Source organism: Xenopus tropicalis, chromosome 7 (genome assembly GCF_000004195.4).
Source record: "Xenopus tropicalis strain Nigerian chromosome 7, UCB_Xtro_10.0, whole genome shotgun sequence".
Lineage (NCBI taxonomy): Eukaryota > Metazoa > Chordata > Amphibia > Anura > Pipidae > Xenopus > Xenopus tropicalis.
Genome location: NC_030683.2, coordinates 36286342 through 36309393, shown reverse-complemented (window position 1 = coordinate 36309393; position 23052 = coordinate 36286342). Strand labels below are relative to the sequence as shown.

General features: G+C 40.5%; 2 protein-coding genes across 3 annotated transcripts in view; one reads left to right on the top strand and one right to left on the bottom strand.

The window, feature by feature from the left end:
* The window catches only part of slc16a12 (solute carrier family 16 member 12), a 33644-nt gene extending 20714 nt beyond the window's left edge, over positions 1–12930 (top strand). The window contains exons 4-8 of one of the 2 annotated variants that reach the window (XM_031904948.1): positions 1960–2063; positions 2752–2895; positions 6649–7234; positions 10846–11105; positions 12247–12930. In XM_031904948.1, coding sequence (XP_031760808.1) covers positions 1960–2063; positions 2752–2895; positions 6649–7234; positions 10846–11105; positions 12247–12464 — 1312 coding nt within the window. In that variant the 3' untranslated portion in view covers positions 12465–12930. 2 annotated transcript variants of the gene reach the window in all.
* A 1748-nt stretch (positions 12931–14678) lies between these two features.
* Positions 14679–22374, bottom strand: ifit5 (interferon induced protein with tetratricopeptide repeats 5). Its single transcript, NM_001142188.1, is given in 2 exon segments — positions 14679–19004; positions 22306–22374. Coding segments are annotated over 2 exon segments (1422 nt in total). The 5' UTR covers positions 22311–22374; the 3' UTR covers positions 14679–17587.
* Between the last annotated feature and the right edge of the window lie 678 nt (positions 22375–23052).

The window sequence follows — 23052 nt, the reverse complement described above, 5'->3', positions numbered from 1 at the left end:
ATCTGTAAATTCTATCTATCTGTACATTCGACTATTATCATTCTATATCTTTATATCTGTTTATCTATTTATCTATCATCCTATCTACTATTATCTATCTGTATATCAGGGGGCTCAAACTCAATTTACCTGGGGGCCGCAGGAGGCAAAGTCAGGATGAGGCTGGGCCGCATAAGGAATTTCACAAAAAAAAGTCCGGAGCTGCTGATTGCGGAAATGACGTTATGCCATCATAACAGTTATTATGGGAAGACGTTCTGTGTGCACAATTAGCTCCTTACGTCTTCCCATAATAACTGTTATGATGGCATAACGTCATTTCCACAATCAGCAGCTCCCGCCCGCCGTGTCTTGCATTATCCCTTGAATCGCAATAAAAATCGCGATCCATTCATTCAGCGTTGGTGCGGGCCACAAAATATTGTACCGAGGGCCGCAAATGGCCCGCGGGCCGCGAGTTTGAGACCCCTGCTGTATATAGTCATATCTGCTATGCCATGTAGAGAGAAAATGTGCAGTACGATACATATGTTTTATACATGCAAAGTGTATGTTGCTGCAGCACAGAGCCCTGGTAGGCAATGTGTCAAACTAAAAAAATACTTAAGTTGCACATACAGAAAATGATCTGCAAATTTGATGAGGTACCAAACAAGTGGATCATTCACTGATATGCTCACTTTGTGGTGGACAATATCCAGCTGATCTAGTCGTTAGGCCTCAGGCTAAAAGATTGGATCGTAGTTGCAGGTAGTTTGGATCAAGGACTGCATCAACAAGCAAAAGCAGTCCACCATCAGACAGGAAAATCAATTGACATCTGGCCAATTTTAGGCCAGATATTGGTCAGGTAGGCCTCTTGGGCAGACCTGTACAAGGGCAGATAAGCTGCCGAATCAGTCTGAAAGGGCCTAATTGGCAGCCTAACTTTCCAATTATTTTTGCTCAGTGTCTGTGAGCTCAATGTGTGTGCCCTGCCATTCCAGCTCCCCCCCTCACCCCTCAAACCCACCCCCATGCTCCTTAAGGCTTCTTTGTAGTCCAGACTGGGATTTAAAATAGGTCCCAGCATTTCAAATACACAGAGGCCCAAACAGCCCTCCACCGTCTTAATAAATAGTGACTGTCTATGGAATCTTACAGCAGGACCTTTGGCATTTGCCAGAATCCACTGATTGCCTGTCCAGGCCTGGCTACCATCCCACGCCAGGGCCCCCACTCCAGCAGCAGGTGGTAGGTAGCAGGTGGGTGTACAGTCATTGTACCTGCTCCTGATGTCATTGGCCCAGGCCCTACGTTTAATAACTAGCAAAAGTGCAACTCTAAGTGGGATCAGTCTAGGGGTTGTATTTTTTCCAGTGCACCAGGCTGACCTGTTTTTGTTAAAAGTGCACCAACATGGTAGGTTCTTAAAGAGAATTCCCCTTCATTCACTTTGACTCTAAAGAGGGATGTAATATTAGTCCTGTTTCATGGCACTCTGGGCTTGATTATTATTATAATTTAGCTTATTATTTATTATTATTTTTTATATAAAATATTGCCAATATCTAGGCTAAAAAAGTTGTTTCTGAATACCATGGGTATAATAAAATGTTGGGTTAAAGACAGACTGTTCCTCCTGTACAAATCACAAATATAACCATTTGTAGAAAGCCAAGAAAACAGAAAAAAAAGAACTGTGGCGCATGTAATGCTTAATTGAACAACAGCAGCCTGCTTCATGTTTTCAGGGTATGGAATTACGTCAGTCCCCAGGGAACATCTTTAAACTTGCGACATTTTCCTATTCAGTTAGCAATTAAAGGCATCACCTCAAGTGCCTTTTGATATTTGGATTGCAAGGGTGGAGCAGTGTACAGTATGCTCAGGTAGTTCCAGAAATACCATGCTTTTGTTTGTTTGTACACATTCACTTTAATGGTATTGCCTTTAACAAAAGATTTCTTGTCTTTATAGGTGCATATCTATATTCTTTGTAGAGTTCCAGTCATATTTTGCTCAAGACTATGCAAGGACTGCTTGGATACATTCCATTGTTGACTGCTCCACTATGCTGTGTGGTAAGTGTTCCTTTCAAAGAAATGCCCCACAACACAACCGCAGGGTTATAGTTCAAAGAATTAAATGATAGATTTGAAATGAAAATGCGTAAACCTCTATAAGCACAATTCAGAATAAGATAAAGGGAAACTAAAGCCTGTGACAAAGGCTAATTCATCTTGCTTTTCTATAATCCATCAAATGATAATTAAAGAGTTTTGATGTTTCATTCTGAGTGTATTAAAGGGCTGGTTCACCTTTAATATAACTTTTAGTATGTTATAGAATAGTCAATTGTTAGCAACTTTTCAGTTGGTCTTCATTTTTTATTTTTTTATAGTTTTTGCCTCCGGCACCAAAAAAACTATTGCGCTGTGAGGCTACAATTTTATTTTTATTGTTACTTTTTATTACTTATCTTTCTGTTTAGGCACTTTCCTGCTCATATTCCAGTTTCTGATTCAAAGCACTGCCTGGTTGCTAGGCTAATTTGGACCCTAGCAACCAGATAGCTGCTAAAATTTCAGACTGGAGAGTTGCCGAACAAAATTGTTCAAAACGCACACACAATAAAAAATGAAGATCAGTTTCAAATTGTCTCAGAATATCACTCTCTACATCATACTAAAAGCTGATAAAAGGTGAACAATCCTTTTAAGATATGCATATTCCTATTTTCATGTATGTTACTTAATAACTGTTTTGCAGCTCCGATTGGAAGCTACGTGAGTAATCATTTCTCCTGTCAAGTGGGCATCATACTAGGAGGAGTGCTCGCATCCACTGGACTAGTTCTGAGTTCTTTTGCCACAAGCCTGGAGTATCTCTACCTCACTCTGGGTGTGCTCACAGGTAATTTGCACTCCGTTTCATTCCTATCCTGAATGAGTAATGCCCATGACCACTTTGTGCATTAGTTTCAGGGATCATCTTTCAGGGGTTTCTATAGTTTGTATCTGGTAAAATGAAATGTGCTTACCAGCTCAATATCAGCCCAATAAATAGTGACTGCCTATGGAATCTTACAGCAACCCCTCTGGCATTTGCCAGAAACCATAAATTGCCAGTCCGGGCCTTCTGGTGTGTTGATCTAATGGGGTTAACTGATTGGTGTCTCCACTGAGGCAGCCTCTGCTTATTGCTCCCCCTGTGCCTTGGTTTGTTGACAGCTGGAGGCCCTGCACAATTATATTTACTGGTTGGTGGGGGGTACTCTCAGCTTCAAGCAGGTACTTTTGGAGATCTTGTAGCTCCATTGGTTACAAATAAAGTGGGGAAGGGCTTTATTTTAGCAAATGGTCATGAGATTCATAGCCATAAATATGGGTAGGCAGAAGAGGCACGTGCCTAGGGTGCAACAGTAGGGGGGTGCACTATGCACATACCTCTGTCTGCCTACCTACCTCTAGTCCGGAACCTCAGAGCTTTGCTCATGATCCCCTCTCTGGATCCGCTCATCAGCCGCTTGTCAATTCACTTCCCTGCCCCATCGTCACTGCATGTGCCTGCCCTTGCACAAAAGTGCTCATGTGGGGGTGGTGTTTGGGTTTAGCCAGCTGGGTTGTCCATGTCAGGGTGCCCAGTCCAGAACTAATAATATTTCTTGAAATGCTGTTGGGTAGATTTACTAAAACTCCATAATTTCCCATTTTTTTTATTTTCAAATTGACAAAATTTGTATTCCCCAGTGTCTAATATTTACTAGGAAAAGTGGTAAAAAATGTTTACTTTTTTGAATTGTCACCGCGAAAATCTTGACTTTATTGCATTGTCGATGTGACTATTAAAAAAAGGTTTTCGGGCAAAACCCAGCAAAATCTCTGAAGTTGGGAGACAAAAGAAAGAACTTCAAGAATAGGGAAGGGACCTTTGCCATTGATTTCAACATGAACTCCGCAAGTTTAATCTGGGGAATTATCAAATTTGGATTTTTAGCCATTTAAATGCAAAGTAAATTTCAGAAAAGTCACTGTTTTTTTCTGTGACTTTTTCGAAAAAAATTCAAATTGAGTTTAAAATTAAAAATCGATGGTTAGTAAAAGAGCCCCTGTGTGTTACATTTACAATGTGCCTCTCCCTATTACCATATACTGTAAATTACGCGCATTTGTGCCCCAGTTAAACAACATTTTGCTCCTCAATGTTTAGGTGCAACTAAACCTGTTGCAGTTGAAAAAAAAGCTGCATTGTTGGAGAAAATGTCAAATAACGATACCATTGGTGTTCTGACATTTGCATTGATTATCTTTTCTACAAAGAGTTCTCTATTCTATTGTGGCTGAGATTACAACCTTTGGGAGCTATCCATCATAATAACCCGACATAGGTGGGACACCCAAATTCTTTATTTGTGATGCACTGGACAGTTTGTTTCTGTTTTCAGTGCATAATAAATCTTTTGTATTTCCAGTACATTTTTGTACACTTTTCATGGGTGTAATCTCATAATAAACTCCATGGCCCCGGCAGACATGGTATATGACAGAGTTACCTAACTTGTTTTACGACAAAGCACCCAGGGCACTGGAACTTTCATTTCTGATGTTTACAGTACTTCGAGCTGTAACTATAATTAAGAGCAGAATAGTAAAGATAAACCAACCAATAGGGGAGAACCTAACTGGGATTGTAGGTCAGATGCTGACCTAATGAATCCTATTGCTATTCAAAGACCTGCCCAACTGCTATATTTTTAGAAAGTTGGAAACAGTCAGGAGAGAACTGACTATAAAAAGTCGACCAAATGAAAAATGAAAATATCTAAACTGCACTTGGGCTCATCACAGCACTTATAACACTATGGTGGATATTTATACAGTTGGGTTGTTGTTGTTTTCTTAGAGCACTAGATTGACTCGTTGGCCAAAGTATTTCCACAACTTCATTGCTAAATCGCAGGTTTTCGAAATCTAACAGAGTTGGCATAAGGGACGTTATTTGCACAATGGAAAGGGGTATAATAACAAGAGTTATTAGTTTAGCGCAGCCTTGGTATTTAAGGATTAGTGTTTGGTCTCCTAGAGGATAGTATTAATAATCTGGCATTACATTGTTTTTGCATGGAAGTCGGCCAAACATTTACAAAGTAAAAATGTGCATTGCAGGCACCTGCATCAACAAAGAAGTTAATGTTTACTCAGTGGTGTAGTGTCTCCACTTTGTCTTTCCAGTGATGTCCCGGTGCACACAGAGCTATCGTTATTTCATTAAAGTCACACAAAAATGTTGTTTTAGGCCAAAACTGGAAATGATCAAGGGTTAAAAAAAGGGTTTGAACTGATGCCAGTATCAGAGTATAGAATTGACATAATACATTTGTTGGAACCTGTAGAGCAGTCACAAAGCAGGCGTGGAAAGTCATAGAAAATCTGCAGAGTATGTGTGGTATTTTTTTATGGGAGCTCACAAACATGCACCAAAAAGTTGAAGCTGCAAGGGTTGTAGGGTTGGCAACCACAGCAGGGCCTTGGGATCTGAGGGGTGAGGATTTGTACCATTTATAGATTTAACAGGAAACAGGTTGCGGTTTATGGGATACCTATTGGCTGGGTATGATTCATTTGCAACCTCTCCAGATAAGAGGTCTGGTTAGCTAGACATTAGAATAACCAACTGATTTAGCCAATAAGGATATCACAGGAACCCATCTCAGTGTTCTGGTGAGCATAAAAAGTGTCTTTTGCCCCACAAACTAAAACAAATGTGGTGCAAGAAGTTGCCACATGTGGCAGTTAAGGCATATTGATGGAGAGACAGGTTTACACTCTGCTAGTACAGGGCCACAATGACAGGGTCAAGGCTAGAAATATCTTCATTTTACCCTTGTGCGAAAAAATCATCAAGGTTTTCCTGCTGTTTACAATCATTCGGCTCGAAAATTTCGTGACTTTTGGATCGCTAATACGATATTATGGTGACTAATACTATTTTTTCGTATGCATTTTCATGATATTTGCGATCTTCAGAAATTTTCGTATCCAATCCAAATTTATTCCATTTGGAATTCTAACTCGTGATTTCATGAATCTTCCCCAAGGAGTGAATTTCAGTGCAAAACAAGCAAGAATGCATATCAGAGTCAAAATCTATCCACAGTGGCTCCGGTAGCAGGCACAGGAGTAGGGGCTGATTCTCGGCTTGCAGTTATCCACACCATAGCGTAATAACATTGCCCTTAAGTTTGTGTATGAGAATATTCTTACTTGCAAGCTTGCTTAAGTTACTCTTGGCTGAAGATGCTCTATGTATAACCCTGGGGGGGTTCTGGAACCTTCCCCAGGACTTTTCATGGAAGTTTGCATGGCCGCAAATACAGCCCGCGCCAAGAGCGTAGATATTTCATTAACATGGGATGCAGATCAGTTCAGTTCCAAGGAGTAGAAATAAAGAATGTCCTATTTATAGCAGAATAATGCAGAATTTCTAAGACTAATTCTATCAGCTATGGCTCTAACAAATGTTCTGTGTTCTTTGATTGTAACCTTGTTAAAGATTTACTGCTGCATATAGGAAGGACCTAATGGCACCATAATTTATATAGGGATAGTTCTAGCACCTTCTGCATAGACCCTCTAATCGTCACTTTTCTCTCTCATTTCATTTTAGGTCTTGGATTTGCACTTTGTTACAGCCCTGCCATTGCAATGGTGGGCAAATACTTTGAGAAAAGGAAAGCTTTAGCCTATGGCATCGCAATGTCAGGGAGTGGCATTGGCACCTTTATTTTAGCCCCTGTGGTTCAACTGCTCATTGAACAGTTTTCCTGGCGGGGGGCATTACTCATCCTTGGCGGATTTGTTTCAAACTTGTGCGTTTGCGGTGCTTTGATGCGGCCCATTACCCTTAAGGAGGACTCATTGCATTATCCGCTCAAACAAGAACAGATGGAGAATGAGCCAACCCAGAGCGGTCGGCTGGATTCCTCGTGCTCGCCACTGTGCCAGGACTGTTCTCATAAGAGACTTTGCTACTGCACCAAAAAGGAATACAGTTTTTTACTAAAACCAAAGTTCATGGTACTTGCAGTGTCCTTTCTTTTCCTGGCCTATGGATGTAGCCCTCCCTTTGTGTACCTTGTGCCTTATGCTCTAAATGTGGGAGTGAGCAACCAAGAAGCTGCTTTCCTGATGTCAATTCTTGGAATCATAGACATTGTTGGTAACATCACCTTCGGTTGGGTAACTGACACAAGGTAAGATTTTAAGGGCAGTGAGACTTCCCTGTTATTGTATCTGTCCTTGCTAGCCTTCAGAGGAGAACCAGTGGCACTGGCAATGGAATCATTTAGGATGACAATAATAACTGTAAAGGGGTGATTACCCCATCTATTCAAGCCACCAGTGCACATAGGTAACATAACAAATGGGGTAAGCTTCCCTTTCAGTTACATTATGCGTGCAACTGTCTTTCTAAATGTTTCCATTGGACAAATCTGCTGGCTAGGGTGCTTTCTGTTTAGCTATTGCAGGCAATGACATTTCTCTAGAAAAATCTAAACATACTGTTTAAACATGGACGGAGATCCCTTAGGGTCCAACAGTAATGCAAGCCTTCCCTCACCATGTTCCCTTGTAAAATGATTGATTCTGGGACCTTAAGTGCAGAGAATCTGTGCACCACCTACTATGGAGAGCAGAAATCCATAACTTCACTGTGGAACAAGGCAAGGGAAGGCTTGTATTACTCTGTGAGCCTGAGTGGGTGTGGGGAAATGGCTTCTGTGAGTCAAAGGCAGACTATTATGGCTTCCTGTCTGTGGCATTAGGTACGTCAGTGGAAAACAAATAAGTTTATATTTATTTCTAGAAACGCAGATAGTGTTTATGCACTTTTTCTACATAAGCCCAACTCATGTCAAAAAGCGGGGTATTTTTCCCAGAAGTTATACAAGACCCCAACAAATGTCAGGTAATTAGCCAAAATGGAAGTCAAAATCAAGAAACATCTTAAGATCAGGAGATTGTCCCCTTGGATTGTCTGACAGTCAGTCAGTGTGACACAGCCAAAGGAATAATAGTAAGGTTCCATTAGCTATGGAAATACCTTAATACTCTGTACATGAGCCTTTCATATGTGTTTTCAGTCACAAAAATGTACAGTATTTTAAAAGATGATACAGAAAATAACACTTTGGCCTCGGGGTGATAAATTATGTAACGGGATGTTACTGCTGAAGGATGGGCAACCCCTACACTGAAATAGAATCACCTAAATATAGATCATTTCCAGCAAGCAGGCTGAACAGCGCCATCTGCTGACACACGTCATTTTGCATTGTGGCTTTTTTGTGGAACTAAGAATTATTTTTATTTTAACTTAATCCTTCCTTGTGTACAATATTTGTTATTAGCTAGTACTATGGGGCTCATTTACTAACAAAGTGGAAAAAATTGGCACAATACAGTCAACTACTTAGCAGATGGCATAGTGCAAAAAAAGACTGCTAACTGCCATTTTGAACACTGCCTGGAGGAGGAAGGCATGAAGGCATCACCCCTCCTGCCCCCTATTTTTCCTTTAAGTGAGCATCATTTAGCCTTACAAGTGAAGAAGCAGCAGAGGCCCAGGGTGCAAGGTGTCTGCTCCCTGAAAAGGACTTCACTGCAGCCATTTTTCAAATGCCCTAATGCAGTGTGTAAAGTGCCAAAATGGCTGATTGTGGCCCTTCCCTTTCCACTTTCACATTATAAATTATAATTATAAATTATCCCCAAGGTTCTGAACTATTGTTACTGTGTTACTAAGGGGTATATTTATTGTGCTGTGTAAAAAGTGGAGTTAAGCATTACCTGTGATGTTGCTCATAGCAGCCAATCAGCAATTAGATTTCAACCGAAAACTGAAGCAAAGCATCTGATTGGCTGCTATGAGCAACATCACCGGTAATGTTTCACTCCACTTTTTACACAGCATGATAAATATACCCCTAAGGGTTTGTAACCCTGATACCCATGCAAAGTGCAGAAAAGTTAAAGAAGTTCACCTTTAAATTAACTTTTAGTATGATGCAGACTGATATTCTGAGATATTTTTGAAATGATTAGCTTCTTATTTAGCAGCGCTCCAGTTTGGAATTTTAGCAGCTGTCTGGTTGCCATGGTCCAGTTTACCCTAGCAACCAAGCAGTGGTTTAAACTAAGGTTGAAATAGGAATAGTAGAGGGCCTGAATAAAAAGATAACTAATTACAAGTTACAATAAAAGGTAATCTACCCCTTTAATATTACTGTGTTACTGCAGCACAGAGCAGTAATAATGTACAATAAGTGCGCAGGCTGATCCAGCATCATTACTTGAGCTCCAAGCTACGCTGCTTGAGTGCAAACTTTTATATTCATTTAATAAAATGCATTTAACAGGCATCTCCATCCAAAAATCTTTGCTTTGTAAAACAAATTAGAATTTGAGAGGTCCTCTGCACTCACCCATTAGCAATATCATTCTGTCCGCTTATAAACAGACCTGTAGGAGAATGACTTTAAGATAAGGCACCAATTACATTTACAAATAACTTTTTAATGAATATAAGAACGCTGCTTAGAACTGTGTTTATTCTTTATTGTGCCAAAAAAACAGTTTTGGGGTTGGGTATTTCCTTTCAATAAAAAATTATGTTAGCTTCTGCCTGCATTTGTATTTGTTTATATATGTGTATTATAAGGGCTCTTCATTGAGTTTCAATAATTAATTTCATTATATAAATATAATTTCATTACATAATCAGATATAAACATGTTTGTGCTTTTATTGAGATCTGTGACGATACAGTGCCCTCTAGTGGAACATTACTAGATTATTCTTTTGCCATTCTGCCAACATCGTTATGGAAGCAAAGGCTCATTTATGAATGCAAGCGCAATGTTCTTTACCCACAATGCACTCGGTGCAAGATGCTAAGAGCTCTTAAGCATGAGTGTTTTCTAATGTGCGGTGGCTCTTATATACATTCCACCACGAGGGTGAGGGTAGGAGAACAGTAACCAGTAGATCACTACTATTCATAATATAAGTACTGGTACCATCATCCGGAAACCTGTTATTCAGAAAGCTCAGAATTACGGGAATACAATATACCATACACTCCATTATAATCAAATCATTTTTAAAAATGATTTCGTTTTTCTTTGGAAAAGTACAAGGTACTGTTTTCTCATGTGCAAGAAAAATGATAATAACACACAGGAGCACTTACCGCTTTTTCAGTGTGCTACACACCAGGAACCACTCCCAGAAGGATCCCAAAAACGTGATACCAAAAAATACATATAGCGGAGCACCACTGGATAAAAATCAAAAAATCTTTATTCCATCTTAATAAAACCTTGAATACATCTCCTACAAAGACCTAGCGCTTAACGCGTTTCGTAGCCTCCCGCTACTTCCTCAGAAGCCCCTGAAGCCCCTGAGGGGCTTCTGAGGAAGTAGCGGGAGGCTACGAAACGCGTTAAGCGCTAGGTCTTTGTAGGAGATGTATTCAAGGTTTTATTAAGATGGAATAAAGATTTTTTGATTTTTATCCAGTGGTGCTCCGCTGTATGTATTTTTTGGTAACTGTTTTCTCATGGAAAACAATCCCTTGTACTTTATTCTAAGATATAATTAATCTTTATTTGGGGCAAAACAATCCTATTGGGTTTGTTTAATTATTTTTAGTAGACTTAAGATATGGAGATCCAAAATATGGAAAACCCAAGGTCCCAAGCATTCTAGATAACAGGTCTTATACCTGTAAAAGCATTTTATTAACGATAATAATTGATCAGTGACCTGCAGTGTTCACCAGGCCCTTCTCTATATATCCCAGGTTCCTGAAGAAGCATCGATACTGCTGCTACCTCATAGCCGTGGGGCTGGACGGCCTCTGCTGCCTGTTTCTTCCTATCCTGACGCGCTTCCAGCTGCTCGTGCCTTTCTCTGTCATGTTTGGATACTTCGATGGGGCCTACGTGGCTCTCATTCCTGTCGTTACTGGAGATGTCGTGGGAACCTCAAGTTTGTCCTCTGCCTTGGGTGTGGTGTTCTTCCTGCATGCAGTGCCGTATTTGGTGAGCCCGCCCATTGCAGGTAGGTTTGGTAATGTACCCTTAGCAACCAGCTGAGGTTGGCAGAGTATAATTGATTAAACAAAGGTGCTAACTGTGTAGATATCAGATAAGTTACTTAAGAGGATCAAAACCCAAATACAAATTGAAACCTACTGCTATTCTGCTCCTCAGAAAACTTTTTTTAGTTAGCAGTAAATGTCTATTTTCTGAGATTTTAACAGTGTTAGCTAATACCAGCCTTTTGGCTTAGCAGTTAGTGAATCGGCAACTCTAGGTATAACAAGGTAAGTGCTTAGGGTGACTGACACAGCAGCTCTCACCTGAAAGCCTGATATCAGCCACATAAAACTGCAAATATTTAAAAAAAAACACTAAAAACAGAGAAAGAGAGAATTTATATTGTAAAGTACTCTGCAAAGTAAGTGTACATACATAGTTCTATAAGAGCAAGATCATTGGCTTATGTGGTACCCTTTTTTATGTGTTTGATCACAAGGGAGCTCATGATTTAATAGTGCCCATTTATTGTACTTTTCTCAACTCTTGCCAATACTCCCACTCCCTAAGCCAACTGCCTCTGGAAGTAAAAAAGGGCTAGAACTAGGGATAGACAAGCTGAGGGGGTACATGCCCAGCTGCCACCTCTGTTGTGTCCTAGTCACGTGCCTTTTCTGCCTACCACTAGTTCTGACTTGTTACTGTTCTCATTAGAGTGCAGAGAAGAGTCCCTGAAGCAGCACAAGCTTGCGCCCAATAGGGAGTCCCCAGTGCTCTTTTTCATAAGGAGGGTTCTGAAGGGGGGGGTCAAGAAATTACACAGACTTTTGTTTTGCCTTAATATATTCTTTAATCCCATTGCTCTGCACAATAAATGTAATATAAATATAGTGAATAAATACAGTATATTCTGCTTTAGTGTGTTCTTTAATCCCATTGTTCTGCACAAAAAAGTAGTCATAATATAGAGTATTAAAATATAGAGTGATCAAAATTCTGGTTTGCACTAAATATACATGGGCCTGTCACATGTGGTTTAAGGGAAGAATAGATTCTGTACAGTAGATAGGGAATTTTCCCCAGGACCTACAATGAATTCTCTAAATACCATCTATGGAGAAATATTAATGTCAAGCTGATATTTGATATTTTTCTGTGTACAGGTTGGCTGGTGGATACGACCGGTGACTACACAGCAGCATTCCTTCTTAGTGGATTCTCTATGATATTCTGCGCTGTTCTGTTGGCTCTGGCTAAAATAATAAATAGGATAAAGAAGAAACCCAAGGCTGTAGCTGTGCCCACTTCTGATATAAAGCAAGAAATCTGGACTAATGGAGACGTGTCCTGTGCAAATGCGATCAACCAAAAAGAGGTGTAGATAAGGAGCAAACAATATGCTGTTGTTAAGCAGCTTCCTAGCAATCCCACGCCTGAAGGACTTCCATAAGATTGCACAGAGCGGGCATTGGGAAGGAATCGCCAAAACGGAATAAGCTTGAGTTGCACACCGGCCACACAGAGCCTGCACATTATAATGCCATGATGGATGGACATAAATAAACGGTTGGGTAATGATACTCTCAGTTAAGAAGAATATTTTTTGCCTTAAGTATAACTATTACCCAGAAGCAGCTGTACAGCTTCATATCTGGGAGACTTTGCCTTTTTTCTCCTTAACATCAGGCTAAATTCAGATTATCACGAGGAGACGATACTGTGAAAGATCGGTTAATCAAGTCTTCCTGATTCAGGACTGGAATACAGTGCCACTTACTTGAATGGATGTGGGGTGGGTCAGTGGATGTCAATCAGTAAAGCCATTAAAATGGATGATAATGAAGCTACATAGATGTGCGGTCCATTTATTGCTTGTTCTTTGCTCTGTATCTCTTCTTCAAGCACTTGGTATACTGGCATCTATATTCATCTTTGCCATGGAAGGGGGTGGAGTTTACTGAAAAAGGGTGGGATGTGACCTGGCAAATGTATGGGGCTCCACCAATCCATATGGCAACCCTGATTCCTGTTGTTCAGAGCGTGTGTCACTCACTGATCACCTGACAGGAAATATTGCAGGTTCTAAATGTAACAGGAAGTGTCTGTCTATTCAGTAGCTAATGTAATGTATGTGTGCTCTTGGGGTTTGTGAGTGAGCACAGTGCCCGATATTAGGCAGAGGGAAAACTATTGCTTAGAAGGGCAGTTTATCTGGAACTTGGAATTATCCCATGCACATACTACTACAAAAATATTTTGTTTATAAAATTTCTTTATATGAAACAGTGTTTACATATGGGCTGTTTTATGTGATATAATTTTACAACGACCTGCAATGTTCACTGGTATAGATTCACATATATAGATTCCAGTCATCCCATGTAGGCTGGGTCCCCTATCTGGATAGCCCATCCCCGGGGGTATGAAAAGAAATAGCCCTACCTTACAGCCTCTTTTGTTTGTCAGGAAGAGGGTATGGTCCAGCCAGAGAGGAGTATTGGGTTTTCTGGGTACTTTCCGCACCTATTATTAGGGTCTTTTATTGAGGAGATTAACAAAGCCCTTTCACAAGATTTATTAAGGTTCTTTATTGATGTTACACAACTTAGTTGATAATGACATGCTATCTGGTTGATGTAGTCAATTAGGGACAGATTTATCAAAATGTGTGGTTAGAGCTCACGACAGAAAAATTCACCCACTTTCTATTCATTCCTGTGGAAGTTTTAGAAGAGTATGTATAAATGGGTGAAAGTAAGAGTTCACCATTTAATAAATATGTTTCTAAAACCCCATAGGAGTGAATAGAAAGTGGCCAAATGTTTCTGTGGTGAGCTCTAATCTCACATTTTGATAAATCTGCCCCTAAAGGGTAACTGTGCCTTAAGGTGGCCATACACGTAGCAATTTTTGATCGTTCCCACCCTCCACTGATGTTTAGGGCTGAATTGTCAGATATGGAGGTAGAAACAATAAAAATTCTACCTCCTTCTGACGATTCAGCCCTGAACGTAGATTTTGCTCAGGCGCCTTCAGTGGCGCCCAATCAAAATCTTTTAACCTGGTCGATCGCAGAGTTGATATCTGCAGCCTTTTGCAATATCGGTCGTCTTGTCGAGCAGCCATACACGCACCGAATATTAATATCATCAGTGCGTGTATGGCCAGCTTTAGAACTGTTAGCCTCAAATCTGGAAGATTCCCCCCACATACCTCATTTACTGATAAGGTACTTACCCAGAACAGTGTGCTATTCCATATCACATACCAAGGCTGGAAGTGATATCTAAAGCTACATTACAATTATTGGTTAACATAGGACCAGTGCCAGGCCAAGGTGGAACAACCCCCAAGGAAAGCTAACCGCCATTGCCCCATCCGCCCCCCCCCCCCAAGCTCAGTGATAAATAGAGGGGGAGGTGTGATGAGCAGGGCACAAATGCTGGCAATTCACAAGGACCCTTGTAGTTATAGAGCTGCTAGGGGAGTACATTGTGATATATTATGATATACAGTGGAGGAAATAATTATTTGACCCCTCACTGATTTTGTAAGTTTGTCCAATGACAAAGAAATGAAAAGTCTCAGAACAGTATCATTTCAATGGTAGGTTTATTTTAACAGTGGCAGATAGCACATCAAAAGGAAAATCGAAAAAATAACTTTAAATAAAAGATAGCAACTGATTTGCATTTCATTGAGTGAAATAAGTTTTTGAACCCCTACCAACCATTAAGAGTTCTGGCTCCCACAGAGTGGTTAGACACTTCTACTCAATTAGTCAACCTCATTAAGGACACCTGTCTTAACTAGTCACCTGTATAAAAGACACCTGTCCACAGAATCAATCAATCAAGCAGACTCCAAACTCTCCAACATGGGAAAGACCAAAGAGCTGTCCAAGGATGTCAGAGACAAAATTGTAGACCTGCACAAGGCTGGAATGGGCTACAAAACCATTAGCAAGAAGCTGGGAGAGAAGGTGACAACTGTTGGTGCGATTGTTCGAAAATGGAAGGAGCACAAAATGACCATCAATCGACCTCGCTCTGGGGCTCCACGCAAGATCTCACCTCGTGGGGTGTCAATGATTCTGAGAAAGGTGAAAAAGCATCCTAGAACTACACGGGAGGAGTTAGTTAATGACCTCAAATTAGCAGGGACCACAGTCACCAAGAAAACCATTGGAAACACATTACACCACAATGGATTAAAATCCTGCAGGGCTCGCAAGGTCCCCCTGCTCAAGAAGGCACATGTGCAGGCCCGTCTGAAGTTTGCCAATGAACACCTGAATGACTCTGTGAGTGACTGGGAGAAGGTGCTGTGGTCTGATGAGACCAAAATAGAGCTCTTTGGCATTAACTCAACTCGCTGTGTTTGGAGGAAGAAAAATGCTGCCTATGACCCCCAAAACACCGTCCCCACCGTCAAGCATGGGGGTGGAAACATTTTGCTTTGGGGGTGTTTTACTGCTAAGGGCACAGGACAACTTATTCGCATTAACGGGAAAATGGACGGAGCCATGTATCGTGAAATCCTGAATGACAACCTCCTTCCCTCTGCCAGGAAACTGAAAATGGGTCGTGGATGGGTGTTCCAGCACGACAATGACCCAAAACATACAGCAAAGGCAACAAAGGAGTGGCTCAAGAAGAAGCACATTAAGGTCATGGAGTGGCCTAGTCAGTCTCCGGACCTTAATCCAATAGAAAACCTATGGAGGGAGCTCAAGCTCAGAGTTGCACAGAGACAGCCTCGAAACCTTAGGGATTTAGAGATGATCTGCAAAGAGGAGTGGACCAACATTCCTCCTAAAATGTGCGCAAACTTGGTCATCAATTACAAGAAACGTTTGACCTCTGTGCTTGGAAACAAGGGTTTTTCCACTAAGTATTAAGTCTTTTTTTGTTAGAGGGTTCAAAAACTTATTTCACTCAATGAAATGCAAATCAGTTGCTATCTTTTATTTAAAGTTATTTTTTCGATTTTCCTTTTGATGTGCTATCTGCCACTGTTAAAATAAACCTACCATTGAAATGATACTGTTCTGAGACTTTTCATTTCTTTGTCATTGGACAAACTTACAAAATCAGTGAGGGGTCAAATAATTATTTCCTCCACTGTATATATAGAAGTGTTGGAAAAGGACATTAAGAAATATTTAGAAATGTTGGTGGAGGACACTGAGATATATATAAAAGTGTTGGGGAGTAATATTTAGATATATGTAGAAGAGTGCACTGTAATATGTATAGAACTGCTGGGGAAGCGCAATGAGGTATTTAGTGGGGACTAGGGGCAACACTTGATTATAATTGCAACCTCCACTGCATGTTCTTACCCACATCTGCATCTTACCCACTGTTTGAAAAATGACTATGTGTTTAACAGTTTTTCTTCTATCAAACAGCATTCCATGGTACATTCATTTTTTTCCTAGTAGTAGCAACAGTTACTAACAGCAGGGTGTTAGCGTTCAGCACTGAGTTCTAACAATTATGTTGTTTAACAATAACTGCCTTTAAGATATTAATAGACATATTATATATTTAACTCAAATGCGGATTTGTTGATTCCAGAATTTGGTTCAGAATTCAGTTAAATCATTTTTTGAAGAACTGAGATTTGAGCAAACCATTAACTGTTTAGCAGAACCAAATCCAAACCCTTAAAGATGTGACTTTACAGCTCTGTACAGATTTATATATATATATTGCTTATTGGGAAATAGTGAGATATTCCACAGTACAGTGACCCAATAAAAATAATTGTAACAATGAGGGCCTTTTTTGTACTTCATGGCATTTTGTAGTATACTCTGTTAGGGTTCCTGACCGCTTACTTATAGTGTAGGGACCTGTGGGGGCTCTCCTGCCAGGACAAAGACATATACTGGAACAAGATGGATTCAACCACAGAAGCAGTTCAAACTTGTTCAATTTATTGATACATGCTCATAGCTTTTATAACCTTCTGTGTACATGCAAATACAAAGGAGTGTATTATAACAAATAGAAAGAGACCACCATGGTTTCAAGGATGGCCTGTACTGGACAGAAATGTACATAATATGTATTTCATAATGTGCAAGCCGTACAAGGTTACTATTTGGGAAAGAACAACTTATTATGGGATGTCAATCCTTGCAATCTGCAGTTACAAAATGGAGATACATTTTAAAATAGAGTATAATATGCTGAGCCTCAGAGTATATGAATATGATAAACCTCACATACTCCTGATGTGCAAATATTACTGTTAAGATTTCCCAGTGTAGTATGAGTGTAGTATGGGGAGTGAGACTGTGTGGGGTAGTTGGGCACATCGCCAGGACAAGTACTATCGTCATGGCTGCAAATACTACTTGGCCCAGCTCTGCACATCATTATGTGTAAAAACTGCAGAATCTAGACCTAACTGCTAACATGTAAAGAACAGACCAAAATTACACAAGTTCATGGTTATATATGTAACAATGCCGGTGGCCTCAACTGATTTTCTTCACTTCAGCTTCAGATCAAAGAGTTTACTCAGATATTCATCATTGGATGAATCGTTGTTCAAAGCGTTTGATTTGTCCTGGTTTTCCTTACTGATGAACCCAAGCAAAGCAAGCGCTGAAGTGTCCCTGGAGTTTCTCGCTAACCTCTGATTGGCTATCCTTCTCAGACACATCTCACACTCCTGCCTGTGTGTATTCTGGTCAGGAATCCGCAGCCCTTCCTTGTACTGTTCTACAGCTTCATCTTCAGATTTTTTGCTGTTTTCCAGAAATTTTCCATACTGTAAGTGGGCTTGTTGTTTCTCGTGTTCAGGAGTGGTTATTAGCTCTGTGGCCTTTTTATAGGTTTCCTCTGCTTTCTGATATTGATTGGATCTGACGTACATATCCGCTAAATCAAAATGTGCATGCAGAAATGTTTTTTTCATTTCCAACGCCATTTCAAAGTGAAATATGGCCTTTTCAGTTAGATCCTTTATTTCTTGTGTGTCTTGCCCTCTGTAATTCGCTTTTCCTGTTCTCTTCCTTTGTATGATCATTTGCCTGTAGCAAAGCCCCAGCTGATGATGGAGAAAGCCAGAGTTAGGAGTTATACTTACAGCCTTCTTCAGGACTCTGATGGTTTCCTCAAACTTCCCAGCTCGCCTGTAAAATTTGGCAACATAGCGAAGCACATATGGAAGATCTGGTGTTAATTCTAGGGCATCCTTAATATGCTTCATTGCCTCTTCTTGTCTCTTTAACTCCTGTAGTTTCAAAGCCAAAAGTACCTTAATCACAGAGTCCTTTGGATTCAGCTTAACTGCCCGTTCCAATAGCTGGAATGAGACACTTTTGAAAGCAGGACAGTTTCTGCCTCGGAATTCCTCCAGCCGACAAACTACAGTGGCCAGTCCAGTATTCCATTCAGGATCATCCGGATTCCCTTTCACGGCCTCTTCAAAACAGCCTTTTGCTCTCTCATAGTATTGGCCACAAAATTTCATCAGAGCCCACCCTTGTTCTCCATTGGTCTCAGATTGCACAAGATCTTCAAGCCCTTTTGATTGTGTATAAATAGCATTAATCTTGTCAATATAGAGCTGGGAGCTTTCACTATCATTAAGATAGTAATGGAGCCATGCATAGTTGGAGAAGGTCAGCAGATATTTAATGTCGGTCTCCAATACTTTAGATTCCGTAAGAATAGCCTCAGCTTTTTGGAGATTCACAATAGCCTCTGTATAATCATTCTTCAAGTGGTTTACATAGGCCAGCATGCTATACACCCTCACTTTAAGATTCTTGTTTAAATATTCCAGTTGAATTTTAAGCCTTTCTTCTAGTTCTTCAATATCAGCATCCTTCTCCTGTAGCCCCCATGTAAAGTGGCACTTCAGCTCTTCCAAGTGAGATTTCAGTGTTGGCTTTGATTTACTGTAAATACAATAAAAAGCACTCAGTAAGCATTTTAGACATTCAGAGCTCATTTACTGAAAATGGTTCAAGGGGCAGAGTGCAAAAAACAGGCACAAAGGGTCTCTCTCTGTTTAGCAGCACTGCATTTGGGGGGAAAGTTGGCAGCACGTGGATGACACATGGTACACGACTCGCTTGCACATATTTAGCATTCTAACCAAGACGGGGATTGCAAGACCCTGTTCTTACCATATGCTTATAGCTGGTAGCAGCAGGAGCTAATGTACTAGAAGAGCCAAATTTCCAGTTTCAAATATATTTATTTCAACTCGTAGCAGCTGATTTACTAATGCTTGAGCCTTTATAGCCAGTGAAAGCTTGTGTGCCTGGTTTGGGCAGACATGCACTCACTTGTGTGCACAACTGCTCGCAGCATTGGGGGGGTTTGTAGGCTTTGGTGTGCACTGAGCCCCTTCAAAGTTTTTTTTGGGGGGGGGTGGTGGTGTATTGTTACACCACTTTCTGCAGCCCCTGAGGCATGGCTTCTTACCTTGACTCACATTGTAGAACTGACCCTGTCTAAAGGTCCCAATACACCATAAGATCCGCTTGCTTGGCGATGTCGCCAAGCGAGCTGATCTTCTCCCGATATCCCCACCTACGGGTGGGCGATATCGGGAGAATCCAGGGTAATTCGATCTTTTGGCCCTGGGGCCAAACGATCGAATTATAACGGCGGGTATAGGCAAAGTCGGTCCGGGGACCGCATCAACGAGCCGATGCGGTCCCAGATCCAACTAGATTTTCTAACCTGCCCGATCGAGACCTGGCCGATTTCAGGCCAGATATCAGTCGGGCAGGCCCATATGAAGTGCCCATACACGGGCCAATTAGCTGCCGAATCGGTCCAAGGGACCGATATCGGCAGCTACTATTGGCCCGTGTATGGGGACCTTAAAAGCCATGACTCTCCTGCACTTACGCCTAGATCTTTGCAAATGATGAAAGCCAACAGAAAATCTATGTGTACAATTTAATAACATTACAATTTCTATTTTATTCGTAGCTGCTGTTGTCTTTTAAAATAAGTCTGACGTGCTTAGGAATACAAAAGGGCTCATTGTGTGGATACACATGCACCCAACAGGATGAGCTTTATGTAATACGTGTACCCAATGCAGCTCCTGTGCTCTGAACCTTCCATTGCTGTACGCTTGACAGAGCATCCGACACAAGGTACTTCCCTACACTAGGCATCAGTGTGCTTAGAGTCAGCCTACAGACTATGGGAACAGCCTGTTCCTATTCACAGTTATACAGTTATGTGTGTATGCAACTTGGCCTATGACTGGCTCTTACTGCAGCTACACATCATGTTGTGTATTGGTCCCCTTTCCTACTAAACACTTGGCTGTTATAACTAGGGATGTACCAAATCTACTATTTTAGGATCTGGCCAAACCCTGAATCCTTTGCAAAAGATTCGTCCAAATACTAAACCTTAATCCGAACCTTAATTTGCATATGCAAATTATGACAAGGAAGAATTAAAGAGAAATTTTCAACAAAAAGTCACATAATTTTAAGGATTCAGTTCAACCAGAGGCATGGATTTGCCTGAATCCTGCTGAAAAAGCCTGAATCTTGGCCGAATTCCAAACCGAATCCCTAGTTATAACCAAGCAATACTTATGGATGAGTCGCATACACTGATTATTATATACAATCAGTAGAATATTTAATAACTTCATTAAGCTGACGAGAGAAATGAAACTTTAATTGGATTTAAACTTCAAGAAACATTAAATAATAAAAGCAAATGTCATTATAAACAACATTTCAATCTACATTGATTATAATCTTTCAGTCACTGTGAAGTTATTTGTATGTATGTTTGTATGTATGTAAATGCTATTGAAAGCAGCATCTCTGCACTGCTGGCTCTGACTATATGTACCAGTGAAAAATGTTTCAGTAGTCGTCTCTACTCCAGCCAAGAATCAGTTTCCCACAATACCAGTGCTGTTAATCAGGACATCATGTCCAAACCCACACAGGACAAGATGCCTAAAAACACCTCCTTATTCCCATGAACAGGTATTTTGCCGCAAGAAGACACCTGAATGTACCTATTGAATGGAATAGTGTTGAACTTACTAAGTAATGAAGAGAAGGGTATGTATCCTCTATTGCTCATCAGTCATTGCTGAACTACTATCAAGGACTGAAGGGTCAAAATATTCCTTAACATAAAACAAATGAGTGTGACTTACAAATACAGGCATAGGATCTATTATCCAGATTGCTTGGGACTTAGGGTTTTCCAGATCTTTCCGTTATTTGGATCACCAGGCCAAGTCTACTAAAAATCATTTAAACATTAAATAAACCCAATAGGCTTGTTTTGCCTCCAATAAGGATTAATTATATCATAGTTGGGATCAAGTACAAGGGATCTTAACTACAATGCAGCATTGTCCCAAAGAATTACAGAATAGCAGCAAATAGTTGCAAAATAGACTTCCCTACAACATGCATGTAATTTACTGATGCAGAAAAGTATGCAGTCTGGTCAAAAAGTGGAAATTGTATTGCAAGTTTTTGAATTTGTGTACAAATCGGAACACATCTGGCAGGGTGGAGGTGACGCCGTTGAAACACAAATGCAAGGGAAATAGCATAACCTGCAACTTGCAAACAACTAAAATAAATGCAGCTTGCTGTCCGTATTGACCCATTGTGCCCAAGCAGTGGTCTCCAGTTTGCCTCTGAAAAATCACCTTGCATATTACCCTGCTTTCATACATCAAGCATTGTGTAAATAAAGGCAAGCAAGCCCTTACCCCTGTGAGTTTTTAATATCTATTATACAAAATGCCTAGGACCTGGGGTTTTCTATCATTTGGATCTCCATACCTTAAATCTGATAAAAATCATTTAAACATTAAATAAATCCAATATGTATTTATGCAGCTTAGTTACCATTAAGTACAAGGTGCTGTTTTATTAATTTTTTTATTTAATTTTTAAAGGGTCAGTATACCACCTTGTACGATTTGCTTTTTTTCTATATTTTTAATCGTAAAATATCCATGGGTTTTGTTATTTCTAGCAATTAACAAGGCAAACAGGGAAATTGCAACTACTCCATGATTGGTCCCTGCAAGTTAGATAATTATATTCCCAGTGCCCAGATAATTTGCCTTCAATTTGAGATAAATAATACTTCCACTGGGAAATCCTAAATTACTTCAATTCATTTTACCCTGAATGCATCATCTAAAATGAGTTAAAACTGCATTACTATGAATATATTTACCTCATTGTGTGTCTCTATGATTCCTGCTTGTAAAGAATCCGTTCTGTGTTTGCTTCTGGGTCTCTTGCATGGAACAGTGATGGCTGCTGCTGCTGCTGATCCTTATAAAGAGGAGAGCCCGTCATTGCGGATCAGGGAGGGAACAAGGCAGAAATGAAACTAAGCTAACAGGCAATAGCAGCTGATGTTCAAGTAAAATGAAACCAAAGGCAAAGCTGAGAATGCAGGAATACACATTAGTTATTTGGCACAAACATGCTTATGTAGCTGAACCCTTGTGCCAAATATTGGTTGGTGGTGTAAGGGCAAAGCCCAGGATCTGTTTTTAATGGCATTAGGGAGATACCTGGAAGCTGGCACCGCTGTGGACACAGAAGAGTTAAATAAACTCCAATACTGGCCCACATTGGAGGGTGTCAGCACTGCCTTTGGCACAAAGCTTTGGTAGTTAACCCCCACTGATGCCAATTCTGGCATAACATAACTTGTTATTTAATTCCACATCACTGTTGCTACTGGATCCCTAATGTTGCCCATGCAGCCTGAACTCTGCCTGCTCTGTCCCAGGGAAAGTCCTGCAAAAAGCAATTTATATGCAAGGGCAGTATTGAGAAAGCAAGAAATGAAAGTTCCTACATGCAAATTAAGGAGGCTCTTGAGAATCATCAAACCTGCTACAGTGCAAGACAATAGTAAATGAATGTGGTACCCACCAGCCTGTACCTGTACTGTACCACTTCTGAGCTG